The sequence below is a fragment of the Podarcis vaucheri genome (assembly GCF_965113315.1).
Source record: "Podarcis vaucheri genome assembly, chromosome: 5".
Lineage (NCBI taxonomy): Eukaryota > Metazoa > Chordata > Lepidosauria > Squamata > Lacertidae > Podarcis > Podarcis vaucheri.
In genome coordinates this window covers 95,668,319-95,690,575 of record NC_138763.1, presented here as the reverse complement: position 1 = coordinate 95,690,575, position 22,257 = coordinate 95,668,319, and the positions used below count along the sequence as shown (strand labels likewise).

Sequence of the window (22,257 nt, the reverse complement as noted above, 5' to 3'; positions counted from 1 at the left end):
CTACTAGAAGGATGGATGAAGTATTTACAGCGAGTGCATTCGGTACGATTCCTGGTCATTACCCTAACGAAAATGTGAAGGCAGGAATATTCAGACAATGACAAATACTTTGTCAACAGTGCTAGTTGATACCTTGTGTGTGGGGGGTGTGTGGTTCTTTCAACCCTAGGGACAGAGATTAGCCCCCACCTGGGCACAACCAAGCAGCTGTTACTGCAGCACCAGCCACTCCCCAGGTCTCAAGTAGGTGCGGCACCTCTCAGAGCTTTCCTCCTTCCTCCAACTTTGGCAATCTATCAGGCAAGTAGAAACAGCACTCCGTCGAAGCTGAAGGAAGCAGTCACCGCAGCAACAAAAAGTTCAGTCCCCATTTAAGGGCAGAAAACTGTCAGATTATTTCAAATACCATTGTGATCTGTAACATGCAGGCTGCAAAAATTTGGGAAAATACAGGATGTTGGGGTTTTTTAAACCACCCATGTGGACGCAAAGCCCATCACCTCCTAGCTTTTACTTTTGGCATTTGCTTTCACCCTTCCAAGTGCTAACACGCCTCGGATCATCAGCCCGATATCTGCAATGGATTTGAAAGGGGATTAGACAAAATCCCAGGAAATTCCAAGGAGATGGGAGCATTCCTCGCGATTTTATCAACGGGTAGCTAATCGACACCTCCAGACTCACGGGCACCACCGCGCGCCTGTGAGCACCAGCTGCCAAGGAGAAAGGGCCGGGGAAGGGCTGCTGCCGGCCGGCTTCCCAGCGCCCCTTGGCCGGCGGATCCCGGCCCCGATCCCGGATTTCTCTCCTTGGGTCCCCCAACCCGAGAGACCCCTGCTGAAGATTCAGAAGAGCTCAGATTCAAGCCCGTCTCAGAACTGGAACGTCCTTCCCTAAAAAGCGAGGGGACCCAAAGGATCCGGCTCGAGGCGCGGGAGTTGCAGTTGGCGACGCAGGGCGTTCTGCACATGTTCAGAGGCGCTCTCTTCCTCCCGCTCCAATCCCAATCTAGGTTTCTCCCGGAAGTTTCGGGGCTCCCTGCTTACCCTGGAGATGGTGAGCGGCTGCTCGAAGTCCTTGCCCCCCACCAGGCGGAAACCCCAGGGCGCCGGCCCCTGGAGGACTATGCGGTGGGTCTTGCTCATGGTGCTTCGCCGCAGGCTGCGCGATCCAGCCGGCGCGGCGGGGCTAGGCTGCTCCGCCCCACCCCGGGGCGGAGACTCGGGCGGGCCCTGAGCAGGCGCCGAGCGGGGAAGGAGCTACTCCCTGCCCGGCCTGGACTGACTGACTCCGCCCCGGGACGCGCCGCGGGGAGGAGCGCAGACAAGGGTTCTTTTTTGCGCGTGCCCGGCGTCACCTTACCTGATGCCACCTCGCCAAAGGAACAAAGGAGTCCGATCCGAAAGCCGCGCCCTTTCCAGCCGGCAAGCAACTTTTCCCCGCACCCGGATCGTTTGGATGCGGGCGGTTGGTTCCAGGAACGCACGTGGAAGCAATTGCGCGCAATTACGCGCGAGCAGTGTTGGAGACAGCCTGTGGCCGCGCAGCCAAACGGGGTGCTGGGAGCTGGGAATTTTGGCACTAGCAATCTTGGGGTTGCGGCACAAGGGTGCTTCTGAGCATGTTCATCAGCTCATGAGGGACACGTGCAGCAGAGGGAAGTGACTGCAACGCCTGCAGCCCAGCTGGTGCCAAACGGTATTGTTCTGCTTTCATGGGCGTAGCCAGCGGGACAGCTGCCCCCACCCCAAATCAAATAAATAAGTAGAAATTCTTAACTGACCAATTGCATCACAGATAACTCAGTTGTGCGCCCCCCAAGCCTGCCCTCCTAAAATAAATCCTGGCTACGCCATTGTCTGCTTTCCTTTGGACCACCTCAGGCCAAGAAGGAAGTCTTGTGGTCTGAGCAGTCCAGACCTCCATACACAGTGCCCTGGAGAAGTCACTTCCGCGCTGCTAATGAAGCAAAAACAACACAGAAGGTAGTAGTTCTCTTTAAAAAAAAAAAAAATTATTAGAGTTTCCAATTTTTACAAACAAAAAGAAAAAAGCAAACATAAAAAGCAAAACCACATAAATTTCACAGCTTATTTTCTCATAACATCTTTCCCCGACCTCCTCCTACCTCCCCTTCTTGTATATCCAGTTCAAATTATTTAGACAGCAAATCCTTATCTCAAAGCATTACAGCTTAAAAAGAAAAAGAAGAAAACCCCTTATTTTCTCTCCAACATCTTAGATTATTATAACTTTGAATAAAAGAAAACCATTTTATCAAATTCCTTTTACCATTACAGCTAAAAACCGCTTAATTTCAATCCAACATCATTCAACATTCCTTAATTTTACAATATTTTTGTAAATAGTCCTTAAATTTTTTCCAATCTTCCTCTGCCGACTCTTCTCCCTGGTCACGGATTCTGGCAGTCATTTACGCCAGTCCCATACAGTCAATCAGCTAGAAGGTAGTAGTTCTCTGCAGCCACAGTCCGCGCTGTAATCTCCAGTGGTTTGGCTTCACCCCGGAAGGCACACTCCATTGTCCCAGAGCTCATTAAATTGGACCCACTACTGTGAAGTAAACCTAAGTTGTACATATTTGTGAGGGAAATATATATATAAAAAAACAGAAATCACTAACCAGACCTAAAAGGTTTCAAAAAGGTTTGGACCTTTTAGGTCTAAAACTTTAGGTTTAAACTTTTTCAAAAATTACCAACAATAGAAGAATGGCAGATGAAGATGATAGATTTTTCGGAGCTAGCCAACCTAACCGGAAGAGTCCGCGAACAGAAGGAGGAGGAATATCGAAGAATGGAATAAATTTAATGATTATTTAGTTGAATTTGTTAAGTTAAACTAACTGGAAATAGCTTGCAGATACAGTGGTGCCTCGCAAGACGAAATTAATTCGTTCCATGAGTTTTTTCGTCTAGCGAATTTTCCGTCTTGCGAAGCACGGTGTCGGAAAAGTTTTGGAAAAGCTTCAAAAATCACCAAAAACCTCAAAAAAGACTACCACACCGCGTTCTATGAGTTGCTCCTCGAAGTCAAGTCGCAACTGTATTAACGGTGTTAAGAAAAAGGAAACAAACTTGCAAAAAACGCAAGACGTTTTCGTCTTGCGAAGCAAGCCCATAGGGAAATTCGTCTTGCGAAGCAGCTCAAAAACCGCAAAACCCTTTCGTCTAGCGAGTTTTTCGTCTTGTGAGGCATTCATCTTGCGGGGCACCACTGTACTTAATGGGCTTAGGACTTTATTTATGTTAAGTGATGAATTAATATGTTTAATTCTATCAGGTGAAGATTTAAGGATGTTAATGTTTAAGTTAAATTTCATAAAAATTGGGATTTGGAAAACCGTTAAAAGGACATGCAATGAAATTCAACCAAGGGGAAGCGAGGAAGTCGCTTAACAAAGTTAATAACTGTAATTTTCAATAAGGCTATGATTTATGTTTATGTTTGTTTGTCTTGTGTGTGTGTTTGTTTGTTTATAATATTGTGAAAACCAATAAAAAAATTTGGAGGGGAAATTGAACCTTTTCAAAAAGGTCTGGTGACTTCTGCTTCAGTGTATCTGAAGAAGTGTGCATGCACACAGAATCTCATACCAAGAACAAACTTAGTTGGTCTCATAAGGTGCTACTGGCAATTTTTATTATTATTTTTATATGTTTCTACTGCGTCAGACCAACACGGCTACCTACCTGAACATTTGTGAGAGGTTTGTTCTGCAGACAAACCAAGTGCCTCCTTGGCGTTCACATAAATGGAATACACCCTCGATACAGATTCCTGACAGATTCACACCTCAATTTCGGCAGGCCGTTATCTTATTTTGACTTTTGCAATCGCCACACAGAGAGGTCCATGGCCTACAGAAGTTTCAGGCAAAGCAGGGTAAGTGGACCCTTTCAGCAAGTAGTATTTGGGCAGCTTATCTACTCTGGTGATTACAGAGTAGAAGTTATGGCGAGACATTCAAGCTACCCTGCTCTGTAGAGGTCCTGCTGTAAAAACCAAACAGTGCCAAAAAGCAGTACCCTGGTTGGAAATGTAAAGAAACTGAAGGTACTTTTTATCACCTTTGGTGGACGTGCCCGAAGATTAAGGCTTTCTGGGAAATGATATATAATGAAATGAAAAAGGTACTTAAATGTACCTTCCCTAAGAAACCAGAGGCCTTTCTCTTGGGCATTGTCGGCCAATTGGTGTCAAAGAAAGATAGAACTTTTTTTATGTACGCCACCACAGCAGCAATAATATTGATTGCAAAGTATTGGAAGACACAAGATCTACCCACTCTGGAAGAATGGCAGATGAAGGTGATAGACTACATGGGACTGGCTGAAATGACTGGCAGAATCCGTGATCAGGGGAAAGAGACGGCGGAAGAAGATTGGAAGAAATTTAAAGCTTATCTTAAGAAACATTGTAAAATTAATGAGTGCTAAAATGTTGAGGGTATAGAAAAAAGGGGATTACAGCTGTAAAAGGTTAAGTAAAAGAAAAAAACAAGGGAAAATTTGATAAAACCAAGTGTTAGGATTTGCTGAAATAATTTTGGAAATTGGGATGCAGAAAGGGGAGGTATGGGGAAGTCGGCGAAGTAAGGTTTAAGAAAAAGGGATATGAAATCATACATGTTTGTTTGTGTGTTTGTTTGTTCGTATTTTGTATTGTTTGTGTTTATAAAAACTGTGAAAAACCAATAAAAATTTTATTTTAAAAAAAGCAGTACCCTGGTTGTCAAACGGCTTGGTTCCCGAACAAATCAGCTCCCAAACGCCGCAAACCCAGAAGTGAGTTTTCTGGTTTACAAACGTTTTTTGGAAGCTGAACGTCCAATTTGGCTTCCATGGCTTCCGATTGAGTGCAAGAAGCTCCTGTAGCCAATCAGAAACCACGCCTTGGTTTTCTAACCGTTTTGGGAGTTGAACGGACTCCCAGAATGGATTAAATTCGAGAACCAAGGTACCACTGTAATCCAAACCTGTCCCTTTCATTTTCAGATCTTGCCAACTCAATCTCCAGGCTGTCCTGCTTAAATTTAAAACATGTTCACAAGTAAAACCAAATGCAACTGCGTGTGGAAGTAGGTGCACAATTTAGGGAGCTCCCTCTCCTAGGCTCTGTCTCTCCAAACTCCTGAGTGCAGCAGAACTATCAAGAACCTCTGCCAATCTTAACACCCAAAATGGTCTGTGGGTGTGATGGCCTGGGATTCCGATTCGGAGGATGAAACAGAGGAATCCCAGCCTGCACAGGAGTCCCCGCCTCCAGGGCCGGCTGAACTGGGGCAAGGCCTAGATGCTGAGGAGCCTGCACCTGTGGCAGTGCATCAGGAGCTGGCCCCAGGTGAAGCCCTTCTGGCCCCAGAGGGGCTTGATGACTCAGTGGCCACAGGTGAGCCTCCTCCAGGGCCCAGTAACCCTTCGGCCTCTCCTGATCTGCAGAGGCTTAGGGCAGAGAGGCGAAGGGAACTGGTTGCCCCCAGGAGGAGTGCTCGCCTTAAGGCCAGAGGAGGCGGGGCTCCTGGGGGTCGGGACCGCCCCTGACCTTGGAAGAGGATAAAAGCCCAGTCAGGCCGGCCCCAGGTTGCGGGAGCAACGTCGTTGTTGGCTACGGACCTTCCTGTGTTCTTGATCCCTGCTCGGCTTCCTGTTCCTGACTATCCAGTACTCCTGTTCCCTGCTCGGCCTCCTGTTCCCGACCATCCGGCGTTCCTGTTACCTGCTCAGCCTTCTGTTCCAGCGTTCCTGTTCCCCGCCCGGCTCTCTGCATCGGACCTCGCCCCTCTTCGTGTGGACTCTGCTACACTCACGGTACCTTACCCCCGGGACCAGCACAGTGGGGAGGGAGGTGGTCTTTCAGATATTTGGGACCTCCGTTGTTATAGGGAGCATTTGAAACAATTCAAGGTGCTAGTTATGACCTAAGTAAAGGTAAAGGGATCCCTGACCATTAGGTCCAATCGTGGCCGACTCTGGGGTTGCGGCGCTCATCTCGCTTTATTGGCCGAGGGAGCCGGCGTACAGCTTCCAGGTCATGTGGCCAGTATGACTAAGCTGCTTCTGGAGAACCAGAGCAGTGCACGGAAACACCGTTTATCTTCCTGCCAGAGTGGTACCTATTTATCTACTCGCACTTTGATGTCCTTTCGAACTGCTAGGTTGGCAGGAGCAGGGACCGAGCAACGGGAGCTCACCTGTCGCGGGGATTCGAACTGCCAGCCTTCTGATTGGCACACCCTAGGCTGTGGTTTAACCCACAGCGCCACCTGCGTCCCTTAGTTATGACCTATAAATCCCTAAAAAGGTGGGGGGGGCAGGCCACCTCCTCCCCTAAACGCACTTCCTCAGGACTCTCAACTTAAGACCGGAGTGAGACATAAACATCATACTACTCTTCCAGCTGGAGAGGTAAGGACAAAGGGCCTCACTGCAGTTGAGATCAACATACAGTACAGTGGTACCTCGGGTTACAGACACATCAGGTTACAGACTCCGCTAACCCAGAAATAGTACCTTGGGTTAAGAACTTTACTTCAGGATGAGACCAGAAATCGTGTGGCGTCGGCAGTGCAAGGCCCCATTAGCTAAAGTGATACCTCAGGTTAAGAACAGTTTCAGGTTAACAACGGACCTTCAGTATGAATTAAGTTCTTAACCTGAGGTTGTTGTTGTTGTTTAGTCGTTTAGTCGTGTCCGACTCTTCGTGACCCCATGGACCAGAGCACGCCAGGCATTCCTGTCTTCCACTGCCTCCCACAGCTTGGTCAAACTCAGGCTGGTAGCTTCGAGAACATTGTCCAACCATCTTGTCCTCTGTTGTCCCCTTCTCCGTGTGCCCTCCATCTTTCCCAGCATCAGGGTCTTTTCCAGGGAGTCTTCTCTTCTCATGAGGTGGCCAAAGTATTGGAGCCTCAGCTTCAGGATCTGTCCTTCCAGTGAGCACCCAGGGCTGATTTCCTTCAGAATGGAGAGGTTTGAGGTACCAGTGTAGTAACAAGCGATCTACGCCTCGCTTTTCTTGGGCAAAGAAGAGGAATCACCAGTAGGTGGCAGGCTGTCACCAGAAATCAAAAAGGCATTGGATCCTAGGTTAATACTGGTTGCAGGGAAAGCTCTTTTGACAGGCAATAGGATGGGGTGGGGCCTGGCAATCTTAGGGCATGGCTGGAGGGGAAGCCGGAATGGGATCCATTTCAAAGTCTTGCAGGAAGAGCCAGGGTGGTGTAGTGGTTAGGGTGTCGGACTAAGACCTGGGAGACCAGGGTTCAAATGCTCACTTGACCATGAAGCTCACCTTGTTGGCCTAACTTACCTCACAGGCTTGTGAGGATTAAATGAGGAGGAAGGGAACAATGAATTTTTAGGGGGAAATGGTGGACTGTAAATATGAGGGATGGGGAGAGGGGGGGGAATTATGGTTCCATCCACGGAAGTGGTGGTACTTGCTGTGCCATCCTGAATCATGCATGTCAAATAACGGGGTTGCAAGGGTTGGGCTAGATGACTCTAGGCGTCCCTTTCAACTCTACAATTCTGTTATTCCAGGTCAGAAAGCCTTCACCAGCATTCATATTCAAGGGAAGGGCAAATAATCCTGGAGCCCCTTATACAGTGATACCTCGGGTTACATACGCTTCAGGTTACACATTCCGCTAACCCAGAAATAGTGCTTCAGGTTAAGAACTTTGCTTCAGGATAAGAACAGAAATTGGGCTCTGGCAGCGCGGCGACAGCAGGAGGCCCCATTAGCTAAAGTGGTCTTCAGGTTAAGAACAGTTTCAGGTTAAGAACGGACCTCCAGAATGAATTAAGTACTTAACCCGAGGTACCACTGTACATTGTTACACACAGGGGAATAGAAGCCTACACACAAATAGCAGTCTTTGGGAAGTGGAGAAAACCTATTTCTGCACATTCAGTGGTACCTCGGGTTACAGACGCTTCAGGTTACAGACTCCGCTAACCCAGACATAGTACCTCGGGTTAAGAACTTTGCTTCAGGATGAGAACAGAAATCGTGCGGCGGTGGCAGCAGGAGGCCCCATTAGCTAAAGTGGTGCTTCAGGTTAAGAACATTTTCAGGTTAAGAACGGACCTCCAGAATGAATTAAATTCTTAACCCGAGGTATAGGAATGAGGCCTTAAAACTGATACATAAATGGTGTTTCACCAACGCATGTTCAGCACGCAAAGCAATATGAAGTTCATCAGTATGGTTGAGGGAGTGCAGGCGATGCAGAATGTTTACGCAAATGTGACGGAATTGTACAGAAATAATGGATTTCTGAAAATTAGTATTTAATGAGATGGATGCAAATTAAGCAGCCTGGCTTAGCTTTCCTTAACTGGTGGGAAAATAAGGTAAAGTCTAAAACTCTTATTATCTTTATACAATAGGCTGCTGTGAGACGATCTGTTGCTCCATGCTCAAAATATGTGGATGGTTTGATGAGACAGAAGTGGTAGGAAATATTACGTCAGGTGGAAAAAACCGACACATCAAATGAAAGTAATTAAGTGGATAGACAAAAGACTTGGACTTCCTTGCTGTATGGAAAGATTTAATTTTCTCCCACATTATGGAAAAGAGACTAAGCTTAACCTGGAGAAAAAGGGCACTAAGGGCATATCTTAAAGCTTCTTCAGCCTATCTTTTCCTTGCTGCCTCTCTTGGGATTTTAAATCTCTGGTGGCATTCTCTCACCAAAGAACACTTGCCCCAAGCTTGAACCTTGGCATCCAGGAATCCTTCCTTTTATTTATTTATCACTGAACCAACAATACTTGCCTTCCTTACTCAAGAGGAACCCAGGTCAGAAGTCCTGGTGCAACTGCAGTCTCCCTTGCTGTGTAAGGTTCAACACCTGCTCAAGTAGGCTAGGCTCCTTTTAATTAGCAGGTTCTTCTCATCAAAGACAGAATTAACTACAAGGCAGCTGCAGCACCTGTCTGAGGTTCAGTCCAAGAATGATTGCAGCGGAGGCAACTTCCGGGTCTTGCGCAGAGCTGTCCAGGCTCGCCTCACCTCTGCCGAGGTCGGTGCTCAAAAACAGAACTCTCTGTATATATATATATATATAGTGTGTGTGTGTGTGTGTGTGTGTGTGTGTGTGTGTGTAAAAAGGTAAAGGGACCCCTGACCATTAGGTCCAGTCGTGGCCGACTCTGGGGTTGCGGCGCTCATCTGCCTTTGTTGGCAGAGGGAGCCGGCATACAGCTTCCGGGTCATGTGGCCAGCATGACTAAGCTGCTTCTGGTGAACCAGAGCAGCGCATGGAAACACCGTTTAACTTCCCGCCGGAGCGGTACCTATTTATCTACTTGCACTTGACGTGCTTTCAAACTGCTAGGTGGGCAGGAGCAGGGACCGAGCAACGGGAGCTCACCCCGTTGCGGGGATTTGAACCGCCGACCTTCTGATCAGCAAGTCCTAGGCTCTGTGGTTTAACCCACAGCGCCACCCGCGTCCCGCATGTGTATGTGTGTGTGTGTATATATAGACACACACACATACACACACCGGCATATATATTCAGAGTGAAAAGCAATCAAGAGTCTTGCTGCACCTTTAAGAATATAAAAAAGTGTGTGTGTGTGTGTGTGTGTGTGTGGCTGGATGGTTTGTGTTGTGTACAGTGAGGTCAGAGGGGAATGGAACGCAGAAAGTACAGAGAGTGATAATGAAAGCAGCTGCTCCCGATATAACACAGGCATGCTGGCATTGCTTAGCTAATGAACGTGTTGTGTTGCAGAAACAAAAATAAAACAAGCCATGGGATAGCATTTAACCTCTTTATGCACTTCCACATGGAAGTCACAGGGAACTCGGTGTGACTCAGGCATGGAGGTTGTTCACAGTATCAACATGAAGTTGTCCTCCAAAATGCCATTCCCACATTCCGCCTTTTAATCTAGATTTACCATGTCATCCTACAGAAGAGTTTTTTTTATAGCTAGAAATGGAGTGCAGGTGTTGATTATTATTATTTTTCCATAATTTATATATAATTGGCAGATAGAGAAGCGGAAGTGCCTTCTTTTTTCTATTTATTTTTTTACAAAGTAATAATCATAAATGTATAAGAATAAAACAGTGCACCCCACCACCGAGACCATTCCATTGTAACTATTCAACCTCTCAAATTTTCAATACCTCTTACGATGGTTTAACCCCTTTCCGTTTTAACGGTACAAATTCTACAAACACCTTCTATATCTCCTCAAAATCATTTATCCTGCGTATTCCCCATCTTACCTTAATGGCACATGTTAATTTATCATTAATAGCTACATCCCACACTGCCTTCTTTTGCTTTTTCTATTTATTATTATTTTCTTTTCTCTCTAGCCTTTTCCTTTTTTCCTTTATTACTCTCCTCCTCCTCTCTTTTTCCTTTGATAAGGTAGTTAGATTAATGTTTAATTTCTTGGAGGGGAGATATTTGATAATAAGTTTATTGATAATAAATTTATTCACTTTTTAAAAGTAATAATCTAGATTTATCCAGGGTGAAGATCCAGCATTGCTGAAGCAACAGTGAGACAGCCCTCCAGAAAATATGTATGGTAAAACAGAGAGTGGCTGATAAGTAAAAGGCATATTTGAAAATGTGGGTTGTTAGAAAACAATTTGGACAGGAAGAGCATTGAGGCAGGGACCCTTCATTCTTTAGCTAGGAGCCTGGTGCCCTGAGAGGATCACAATGAAGATAAAAGATTAAAAGCTGAGAAAACAGTTGCTCTACCATGTTGTAAATGAGAGACTGTCTATAAAGGAATGCAGCTAATAAACTTCATTCACTGTCTCCAAACATGACCTTTTCGGGAGAACTTAGTGTTTTGCACCCTGGTGGCTTCAGATTGGGATAGTTTGTTTTCTCTTCTTTTTCTCCTGCCAAACAAGGACAAAGTCTAATTTTTGAAAACATTCTACAAAAGAAGAAGTTGGCAAAGGATTGTCTGGGGTGTTAGAAAAGGGGAAAGGGCCATTTTGCATGTGACGTTTGTGGCAATATAACCTTTCGGCGAATTACTCATCCCTGCTTAGTAAATTTGGATGCAAAACTCTCCCTGGCTTATTGACACACCGACTTGTTGAGCAGTAGCAGGCACACGACCGGCGAAGAAAAACACTGGAGCATCTGGACTCACCATTCTCAATGCCTTTAAAGGAAAAGTATCGGTCCTGTGACCTTTAATGGTGCTCCCGTCCTCATCATGTTCAAGTACTCTGGATGTCTGTACAAAGCAGTTATGGTACTCTCAGCACTTCCAAGTTTCTGCAGTGGCAGAAACTGCCAGGAATGTTTTCAGCTTTGCACAATGTGTAAAAAGGTAAAGGGACCCCTGACCATTAGGTCCAGTTGCGGACGACTCTGGGGTTGCGGTGCTCATCTCGCTTTACTGGCCGAGGGAACCAGCGTACAGCTTCCGGGTCATGTAGCCAGCATGACTAAGTTGCTTCTGGCAAAACCAGAGCAGCACATGGAAACACCGTTTACCTTCCCGCCGGGGTGGTATCTATTTATCTACTTGCACTTTGACGTGCTTTCAAACTGCTAGGTTGGCAGGAGCAGGGACCGAACAACAGGAGCTCACCCCGTCACGGGGATTCGAACCGCCGACCTTCTGATCGGTAAGCCCCAACACAATGTGTAGGTTGGCAGAATAACTGATAAGGTGCCAAAGGCCTCCGTTTGGCAATTTGGAAGCCTGCAAACTAAAAACAGGAGCATTGTAAATACTTGACAGAAATTTCATGTTGCCGCCTGCTCCCCCCCCCCCCGCTTCTGCCGCCGCAAACTGAAGCCACATTGGCTCCAGTTTTGCAAAATGTAATCAAATGTGAATTGCAGCTCTGGGCATTCTCTTGCAGACGTCGAGTCACTATTCCAACCAAAAAAGGCTTCAGGGGAAACTGCAACATAACCTGTAGGTTGTAGCGCTAATATTCATTCACCCAGTCATTTGGAGAAGAGATGAAGAAGTCTGGGTTCGGGTGAGGACTCGAGAGAAACTTGCCAGGCACTTTCAAGAAGAAATAGACACAAGGAGGAAATACTTTAGAACAGGGGTAGCCAATATGATACCTTCCAGAGGTTTTCTGGACTCCAATTCCCATCAGCCCCAGCCAGCAATGCTGATAGTCAGGGAGGAGTGGCGTTATATGTCAGGGATGTGTATACCTGTGAAGAGATCCAAGATTTAGAACCTCAAAGCCAAAGTGAGAGCATTTGGGTCAAAATTAAGGGAGAGAAGAATAACAGAGACCTCATTGTGGGAGTTTACTATAGATCCCCAAGCCAAACGGAGGACATAGATGATGCCTTCCTGGAACAGATGGCCAAGCATGCAAAAGGAAGGGAGATAGTAGTAATGGGGGACTTCAATTACCCGGATATTTGTTGGATGTCAAACTCAGCCAAGAGCATAAGGTCAAACAGATTCCTCACTGGCCTTGCAGACAACTTCATTGTCCAGAAAGTGGGAGAAGCAACAAGAGGAACAGCCATTTTAGATCTGGTCCTAACCAATGTTGATGACCTGGTTAGTGGGGTAGAAGTGGAAGGATCATTAGGCACGAGTGATCGTGCTCTTCTGAAGTTTACTATACAGCAGAAAGGAGCAGCCAAGCATACTAGGACTCATTTTCTTGACTTTAAGAAAGCCGACTTCATAAAACTTAGGGAAGTGCAGGGTGAGATCCCATGGACAGTAATACTAAAAGGAAAGGGAGTTCATGATGGCTGGGAGTTTGTTAAGAGGGAGATAGTAAAAGCACAACTTCAGGCAATACCAATGAGACGGAAACATGGAAGGTGCCTAAAGAAGCCAGGGTGGCTATCTAAAGAACTTTTAACTGAGTTAAGATTAAAAAAGGATGTGTACAAAAAATGGAAAAGGGGGGAAACCACCAAAGAGGAATTCAAACAAATAGCCAGCACGTGTAGACACAAAGTCAGAAAAGCTAAAGCACAGAATGAATTCAGGCTTGCTAGAGAGGTTAAAAGCAACAAAAAAGGCTTTTATGGGTATGTCCGTAGCAAAAGGAAGAACAAAGAAACAGTGGGGTCACTCAGAGGAGAAGATAGTGAAATGCAAACAGGGGACACAGAAAGGGCTGAACTCCTCATTGCCTTCTTTGCCTCAGTCTTCTCCGATAAAGAAAACAATGCCTGACCTGAAGAATTTGGAGCAAATGATTCAGCAGAGGAAACAGCCCAGAATAACTAAGGAGATAGTACAAGAATACTTGGCTAGTTTAGATGTATTCAAGTCTCCAGGGCCAGATGAACTGCATCCAAGAGTATTAAAAGAACTGGCAGATGTGATCTCAGAACCACTGGAAGTCATCTTTGGGAATTCCTGGAGAACAGGCGAAGTCCCGGCAGACTGGAGGAGGGCAAATGTTGTCCCTATTTTCAAAAAGGGGAAAAGAGAGGACCCAAATAATTACCGCCCAGTCAGTCTGACATCAATACCAGGGAAGATTCTGGAGCAGATCATTAAGCAAACAGTCTGTGAGCACCTAGAAAGGAATGCTGTGATCACCAATAGTCAGCATGGATTTCTGAAAAATAAGTCATGTCAGACTAACCTGATCTCGTTTTTTGACAGAATTACAAGCCTGGTAGATGAAGGGAACGCAGTGGATGTAGCCTACCTTGATTTCAGCAAGGCATTCGACAAGGTGCCCCATGATATTCTTGTAAAGAAGCTGGTAAAATGCGGTCTTGACTCTGCAACCACTCAGTGGATTTGTAACTGGCTGACTGACCGAACCCAAAGGGTGCTCATCAATGGTTCCTCTTCATCCTGGAGAAGAGTGACTAGTGGGGTGCCACAGGGTTCTGTCTTGGGCCCGGTCTTATTCAACATCTTTATCAACTACTTGGATGATGGACTCAAGGGCATCCTGATCAAATTTGCAGATGACACCAAACTGGGAGGGGTGGCTAACACCCCAGAGGACAGGATCACACTTCAAAACGACCTTGACAGATTAGAGAACTGGGCCAAAACAAACAAGATGAACTTTAACAGGGAGAAATGTAAAGTATTGCACTTGGGCAAAAAAAATGAGAGGCACAAATACAAGATGGGTGACACCTGGCTTGAGAGCAGTACATGTGAAAAGGATCTAGGAGTCTTGGTTGACCACAAGCTTGACATGAGCCAACAGTGTGACGCGGCAGCTAAAAAAGCCAATGCAATTCTGGGCTGCATCAATAGGAGTATGGCATCTAGATCAAGGGAAGTAATGGTGCCACTGTATTCTGCTCTGGTCAGACCTCACCTGGAGTACTCTATCCAGTTCTGGGCACCACAGTTCAAGAAGGACACTGACAAACTGGAACGTGTCCAGAGGAGGGCAACCAAAATGGTCAAAGGCCTGGAAACGATGCCTTATGAGGAACGGCTAAGGGAGCTGGGCATGTTTAGCCTGAGAAGAGGAAGTTAAGGGGTGATATGATAGCCATGTTCAAATATATAAAAGGATGTCATATAGAGGAGGGAGAAAGGTTGTTTTCTGCTGCTCCAGAGAAGCGGACACGGAGCAATGGATCCAAACTACAAGAAAGAAGATTCCACCTAGACATTAGGAAGAACTTCCTGACAGTAAGAGCTGTTTGACAGTGGAATTTGCTGCCAAGGAGTGTGGTGGAGTCTCCTACTTTGGAGGTCTTTAAGCAGAGGCTTGACAGCCATATGTCAGGAGTGCTCTGATGGTGTTTCCTGCTTGGCAGGGGGTTGGACTCAATGGCCCTTGTGGTCTATTCCAACTCTATGATGATTCTATGATTCTATGATTCTATTATGGGAATTGTGTCCCAGCAATATCTAGAAGGCTCCACATTGGGCTATCTCTGCTTTAGACATTTTTAACTTGCTGAGCAGAGACTCTGCTTGACAAAAAGGTGAGCAAGGTTGCAATCCAGTTAAAATTCACTAGAGCACAAGTACGATTTAAAACAGTAGAATTTACATTTGAGTATACATGCAGAAGAAGGCTGATCGCCGAAGAATTGATGCTTTTGAATTATGGTGCTGGAGGAGACTCTTGAGAGTCCCATGGACTGCAAGAAGATCAAACTTATCCATTCTGAAGGAAATCAGCCCTGAGTGCTCACTGGAAGGACAGATCGTGAAGCTGAGGCTCCAGTACTGAGGCCACCTCATGAGAAGAGAACACTCCCTGGAAAAGACCCTGATGTTGGGAAAGATGGAGGGCACAAGGAGAAGGGGACCACAGAGGACGAGATGGTTGGACAGTGTTCTCGAAGCTACCAACATGAGTTTGACCAAACTGTGGGAGGCAGTGGAAGACAGGCGTGCCTGGCGTGCTCTGGTCCAGGGGGTCACGAAGAGTCAAACACGACTACAGTGGTACCTCAGGTTAAGTACTTAATTCATTCCGGAGGGCTGTTCTTAACCTGAAACTGTTCTTAACCTGAAGCACCACTTTAGCTAATGGGGCCTCCTGCTGCCGCCGCGCCGCTGGAGCACGATTTCTGTTCTCATCCTGAAGCAAAGTTCTTAACCTGAAGCACGACTCCTGGGTTAGCGGAGTCTGTAACCTGAAGCATATGTAACCTGAAGCATATGTAACCTGAGGTACCACTGTAAACAACTAAACAACAACATACATGCAGAGAGGTTCAATCTTAAGGTAAGATTTGTTTTGGAGTCCATTAGCGTGCAGAAAATCCTTTTCCACAGGGAAGAAATGGAAAGTTTGCTTTTGTTTGTGTTGTTTCTGCCGGGGAGGGAAAAGGGATTCCTCACCTTGCTCAGTTGACAAAGGGTTTTCTTTTTCTGTTGTGTGCAATAAACACAAACCCCTTTCACTTCTTCTCTCCACGTAAGGAAAAAAGCCTTAATTTCTCACTCAAAGCACACACCCTAGAGTTGCCTAGGGCGATGTAGAGCAACATGTCGTTTCATTTATACCCAGGGGGAATTGGCAAGAAGGGAAGAAACTGAGGCTTAGAAGAAAAGAACAAAACAAAAATTGAATAATATGTCAGTGGTTGCAAAAGGAAAATATTGACTAGGCTTAAAAAAGGACCAGAAATTCTAGGATTAACTTGAGGAAGTGGGCGAGAAGGAAGGATGCCTAACAGATACCAGGTGAACATGCATAAGGCACTCAAATGTGGTAAGAGGGAGGGCATGGGTGCAAGCCTCCCTCCCCCCAGTGTCTTCATATATATTCTGTCTCCCCCTCCCCTGTCCCCAATCATCCCTGTTCAGCGTGGTGACAGTTGGGGACTAAGTGGTGGAGCTGTGGTCTAAATCACTGAGCCTCTTGGACTTGCCGATCTGAAGGTTGGCGGTTCGAATCCGCACAACGGGGTGAGTTCCCGTTGCTCTGTCCCTGCTCCTGCCAACCTAGCAATTCGAAAGCACACCAGTGCAAGTAAATACATAGGTACCACTGCGGCGGGAAGGTAAATGGCGTTTCCGTGTGCTCTGGTTTCCATCACAGTGTCCCGTTGTGCCAGAAGTGGTTTAATCATGTTGTTTACATGACCCGGAAAGTAGATACATAGGTACTACTGCGGCAGGAAGGTAAATGGTGTTTCCGTGTGCTCTGGTTTCCATCACAGTGTCCCTTTACCTTTACATTTTTACCTTTAAGCATATGTGAATGTAGGGGTAAATCTTTGTCTGCACCCACTGAGTTTGCATGTTCAGACAAATGCCTGAAGTCACCTATACAGTAAGTTGCATTGGAGCAATAGGTCAGACCAGTGTTTTCCTAACTTGGGTCACCAGGTGTTTTTGGACTACAACTCCCATCATCCCTAGCTAGCAGGACCAGTGGTCAAGGATGATGGGAATTGTAGTACAAAAACAGCTGGAGACCCAAGTTTGGAAAAGACTGCTTAGACCAGGCTTCCTCAAACTCGGCTCCAGATGTTTTGAGACTACAATTCCCATCATCCCTGACCACTGGTCTTGCTAGCTAGGGATCATGGGTGATGGGAATTGTAGTTCAAAAATAGAGAGAGACCCAAGTTTGGGAACCCTGGGTCAGACCTGGGCAGAAACTCCAAGATGGCAGGCAAAACTGACCCAGAGTTGGTGATTGTTGTTTTTAATTGCCCAAGGCTAATTATAACGATAGGTCTGTTAACAGACAGGACTGAAATCCACTCTGGGTGCATTTTTAATTGCAAAATGTATATAGAAGTAGACCTACAATGTAGTCTTTCTAGGTTAGTGTAACAATGTCCCCAAATATTAGCTGCTTCACATTTGCAGTTTCCTTTCGGCAAACAAACAGTACCTGGGTAAACAATATCCTGCAAAATCTATTGATCGGTTTGTTTGTTTGTTTCCTGTTGCAAGTTTTGTCTCAGCCACTGTTAACAAATGTCCCCTCCAGACTGGTGTTTTAGTGTGGGCGTCTTTGGCAACATGCTATTAACGCATTAACGTATTGGGTTTATTCAGATTTAGTCTGTTCTGCAATGCTTCCCCAAAGCTACCACCTTATTGCTGTCTCGTGGGGCTGTAGCAAAACAGAAAGCTGCAGAAAACAGAAACTAAAACATTTGTGGGACAACAAGCCACAGGATTTCAGCAGGAAGTTATGAGATAGACACTGATTGGAAGTGAAGCAGGGTGACTGCCCCAAAACTTTTACAGCTGCAAACCTTATTGAAATGGGATTGTTATAGCACCATGTCTTTGTCCATGGAGTTTTCTTGGCAGGGATACTGGAGTGGCTTGCCGGTTCCTGCTCCAGGTGGATCACGTTTGGTCAAAACTCTCCACTATGACCTGTCCATCTTGGGTGGCCCTGCATGGCATAGCTCATAGCTTCTCTGAGTTGTTCAAGCTACTTCACAACAGCAAGGCCATGATCCATGAAGGAGTAGCATCTTAAAAAGCAGAGACATCACCTTGCCAACAAAGGTCTGTCTAGTTAAAGCTATGGTTTCCCCAGTAGTGATGTATGGAAGTGAGAGCTGGACCGTAAAGAAGGCTGATCGCCGAAGAATTGATGCTTTTGAATTATGGTGCTGGAGGAGACTCTTTTTTTTTTTAAATACTTTTTATTATATTTTCTTCATCATACACAACCAAAAGGAAAAGCACAACCAAAAAAAGACATTAAAAGTTAGACAGAAGAAGGAAAAATAAAGAGAGAAAAGTGAAAGAAAAGAAAAAACACATACGTTGCATCGACTTCCCTCCCTCCTGATTTCGGGTTTCTATTTTTAATAAAATCATATTACAGCTGGTGTTAGTTTTTAGTTTATAACATCGGAAGAGTTAAATCGAACCTACTGCAGTTGTTGTGTTACCAGAGTTGCCTTCACTATATACCATAAATTTATTCCAATCCTCTTTTAACTTTGTATTTTTTTGATTTCTGATTCTTTGTGTCATTCTTGCCAATTCTATAAAATCATATAATTTCAGTTGCCAATCCTTCACCGTTGGTGTAATTGGGTTTTTCCAGTTTTGGGCGATTAGCATTCTAGCCGCAGCTGTTGCGTATTGGAACAGGGTTTTGTCTTTTTCTGGTATTTCTTTTCCAACCATCCCTAGTAAAAAGGCCTCTGGTTTCTTGGGAAATGTGAGTCTAAATATTTTTTTTAGTTCATCATATATCTGATTCCAAAATTTTTTTATTTCCTCACATGTCCACCACATATGTATAAAATTCCCTTCATTTGTTTTACATCTCCAGCAGGCCTTGTTACCGGTCTTGTACATCCTATTTAATTTTTCTGGTGTTAAATACCATCTGTATATCATCTTTTCTAGATTTTCTCTAATTGCCACACTTGCTGTGAATTTTATTCCCTGATTCCATAGCTTCGACCATTTCTCGTATTCTATGTTGTGTCCCAAGTCTCTAGCCCACTTTACCATAACCTCTTTAGTTTCTACATCTTTTGTATCCTCTTCCAATAAAATATTATACAATTTGGATAATAATTTAGATTTGCTTTCAATTATTTCGATTTGGAATTTTGATTTCTTTTCATTCATTCCTACTTTCTTGTCTTCCGTCCATCTTGCATTGATCTGATGGTACTGTAGCCAACCCTTCAACTTTCCTTTCAGTTCCTCGTACGGTTTTAATTTCCAATTTTCATGGGAGCGTGTCAATAAATCTTCGTATGTTAAGTTTTTCTCATCCAGATTTGTTTTTTTAACTGATAGGATGTCTATTGGGGACAGCCACCAGGGTGTTCTTGGTTCTAACAGTTTTTTATTTCTTTCCCAAACTTCATATAATGGCCCTCTAATGATATGATTTGAAAAACCCTTATGTGTTTTTCCTTTATTTAGCCAAAGGTAGGCGTGCCAACCCCACCTGTTGTCTACACCTTCAAGTTCCAACAGATCCGTGTTCTCCAAAGTTATCCAATCTTTCACCCAACTTAGGCAAGCAGCTTCATAATATAATTTTAGGTTAGGTACCGCCATCCCCCCTCTCTCCTTTCGGTCTGTAAGTAGTTTGTATCTGATCCTTGGTCTTTTTCCCTGCCATATAAATCTTGAGAGTGCTTTCTGCCAATCTTTAAATATTTTGGTCCCTCTAATGATCGGGATATTCTGAAAAAGGAACAACATCTTGGGGAGAGTGTTCATTTTTATCACCTCCATCCTACCGAGCCACGAGAGGTTAACTCTGCTCCAAACATCCAGATCTTTTTTAATTTTATTCCAGGTCGTTGTATAATTATCTTCAATTAAATTTATATTTTTAGGTGTAAGCCAAATACCTAAATATTTTACTTTTTTAGTCACTTTAATTCCATGTTGGCTCTCTAAATTTTCTTTTATATCATTTCTCAAATTCTTTGTTAATATTTTGGTCTTTGATTTATTCAGTTTAAATCCTGCTAATCTGCCATATTCTTCTAATATTTCCAGCGCCTTTTCGATGCTCCCTTGCGGTTCTTCTACGGATAACATCAAGTCATCTGCGTAGGCTTTTAGTTTGAACTCTTTTGATCCTATCTTGATCCCTTTGATCTCTGGTGTTGATCTTATATTATTTGCCAAAACTTCTAAAACCGTAATGAATAAGAGCGGTGAGAGGGGGCAACCTTGCCTGGTTCCTTTTTCAATTTGAAACGTGTTTGTAAGATTATTATTTATCACCAGTTTGGCAGATTGGTTTGAATATATTGCCTGTATTCCTCTCAGGAATTCTCCCTCTATCCCGGCTTCTTCCATGGTCTTTAGTAGAAACTGCCACGAGATATTATCGAACGCCTTTTCGGCATCTATGAAAATCAAGGCCGCTGGTATGTTGTTGTTAGTTTCCAGATATTCGATTAGGTTTATAGTGTGTCTCACATTGTCCTTCAGGAATCTATTTGGTAAAAAACCTGCTTGGTCTTTGTGAATTAAGTTCGATAGGCACTTTTTTAATCTATTTGCCATAATATCGGCGTATATTTTGTAATCGTTGTTCAATAGGGATATTGGCCTGTAATTTTTAATACACATTTTATCTACATCCGGTTTTGGAATTAATGTTATGAAAGCTTCCCTCCACGACTCAGGTATTTTCCCTCCTCTCAAGATGTTGTTCATTGTATCACAGAGCACCGATGATAGTTGATTTCCTAAGACTTTATAATATTTGGCCGAAAGGCCATCTGGGCCTGGAGCTTTTCCTGCTTTCATTTTTTTTATAGCATTTTGAACCTCTTCTATGTTAATAGGTTTGTTTAGTTGAAATCTTTCTTCCTCCCCGATGGTCTTTCCTTTGTGTCTTTTTAGATATCTTTCTATTTGCGTTAGGTCCTCTTCCCCCTTCTTATATAATTCTTCATAGAATTCCAAAAATTTCTTTTGTATTTTAATTGGATCTACTATCAGATCTTCCTCTACTTTTATTTTATTTATCATATTCTGTTTCTGTCTTTTTCTCAATTGCCAGGCCAAAAATTTCCCTATTTTGTTCGCTGACTCAAAGTATCTTTGCTTCATTAGTTTGATTTTCCATTCAATTTCTTGACTCGTCAGCATTGAATATTGTGTTTGCAACATTTTTATTGCTCGGATACTTTGTTCATCCTTCGGGTGATCTGTTAATTTTTTCTCATGCTCTCTTAGCTGCTTAAGTATTTCTTCTTTCTTCTGCTGTCTTATCTTCTTCTTGTAGTTGTTTTGCTGAATAAATAGACCTCTTATCACCGCCTTACTAGCGTCCCAGACCACTTCTATGCTTGTTCCTGTATTTAGATTTAAGTTAAAATATTCTTTTAGGGTGGTTTTGGCCTTTTCAATAACATCGTCATTTTCTAATAGGTATTCATTTAATCTCCATCTGAAACTTCCCTGTGTTATCCCTTTAATTTCCAAAGTTGTCATATTATGATCCGAAAATGTTCTTGGGTGAATTTCGCAATTTATTGTTCTTAGGGTAAGTGCTCTCGAGGTCCAGATCTGATCTATTCTGCCCCAGCTTTTATGTGCTTCGGAAAAGAAGGTGAACTGCTTTTCTGTTGGGTGTTTGTATCTCCATATATCTATTAAGTCTAGGTTTTCTTCCAAATCTTGGAATGATTTCGGCAACTTTCCTTGATTTTGTTTTCTATTTTCCGTTTGTCTATCCCTTTCTGGTGACGGCACCGCGTTGAAGTCTCCCAATAGAATCGTCTTGTTGTCATCTAACTCTAATAATACTTGTTCTAATTTCTTGAAAAACTCAGATTTGTTTGTATTTGGGGCATAAATATTAACTACATTAATCTTTTCTCCCTGGAAATTGATTTGAACCCCTAGTATCCTCCCCTCCTCATCCTTGTATATCATTTTTGGTTCCCATTTTTCCTTCACATATACTACCACCCCCTTTTTTTTTTCTTCCGTAGAGTTTATAAATTCTGTGCCCAAGAGTTTGTTTGTTAAGACATGTTTATGCTTTTTAGCTACATGAGTTTCTTGAATACAGATTACATCCGGTTTTTCCTTTTTCAACACATTTGCAATTTTATTCCTTTTAGCTTTTTCGTTCAAACCGTTTACATTCCATGTTACGATTTTAAGGTTCATTATCACTTTTATCTACTAATGAGTCAGTAATTTCCCGGTTTGGTTTTTGTCTGTTTAGATTCGGGTGGTTTTGTCTTCTGTTTGTTCTTCGACCTCTTCCTCCTCCTCCTCCTCCCCCCCCTCCCCCTCGTCCCCTCCTCCCCTGGCTCCTCCCTCCCTCTCTAGTCTCTCCTCTAGACACCCCTCCCTTCTTTCTTCC

General features: G+C 44.2%; 1 protein-coding gene across 2 annotated transcripts in view; it reads right to left on the bottom strand.

Annotated features, from left to right (window-relative positions):
• PDLIM1 (PDZ and LIM domain 1) overlaps nucleotides 1–1,176 on the bottom strand; it is a 38,310-nt gene extending 37,134 nt beyond the window's left edge. For both annotated transcript variants that reach the window (XM_082223261.1, XM_082223260.1), the window contains exon 1: nucleotides 1,047–1,176. In XM_082223261.1, the coding sequence (XP_082079387.1) occupies nucleotides 1,047–1,145 (99 nt within the window). In that variant the 5' untranslated portion in view covers nucleotides 1,146–1,176. The remainder of the gene's footprint in view (nucleotides 1–1,046) is intronic.
• Between the last annotated feature and the right edge of the window lie 21,081 nt (nucleotides 1,177–22,257).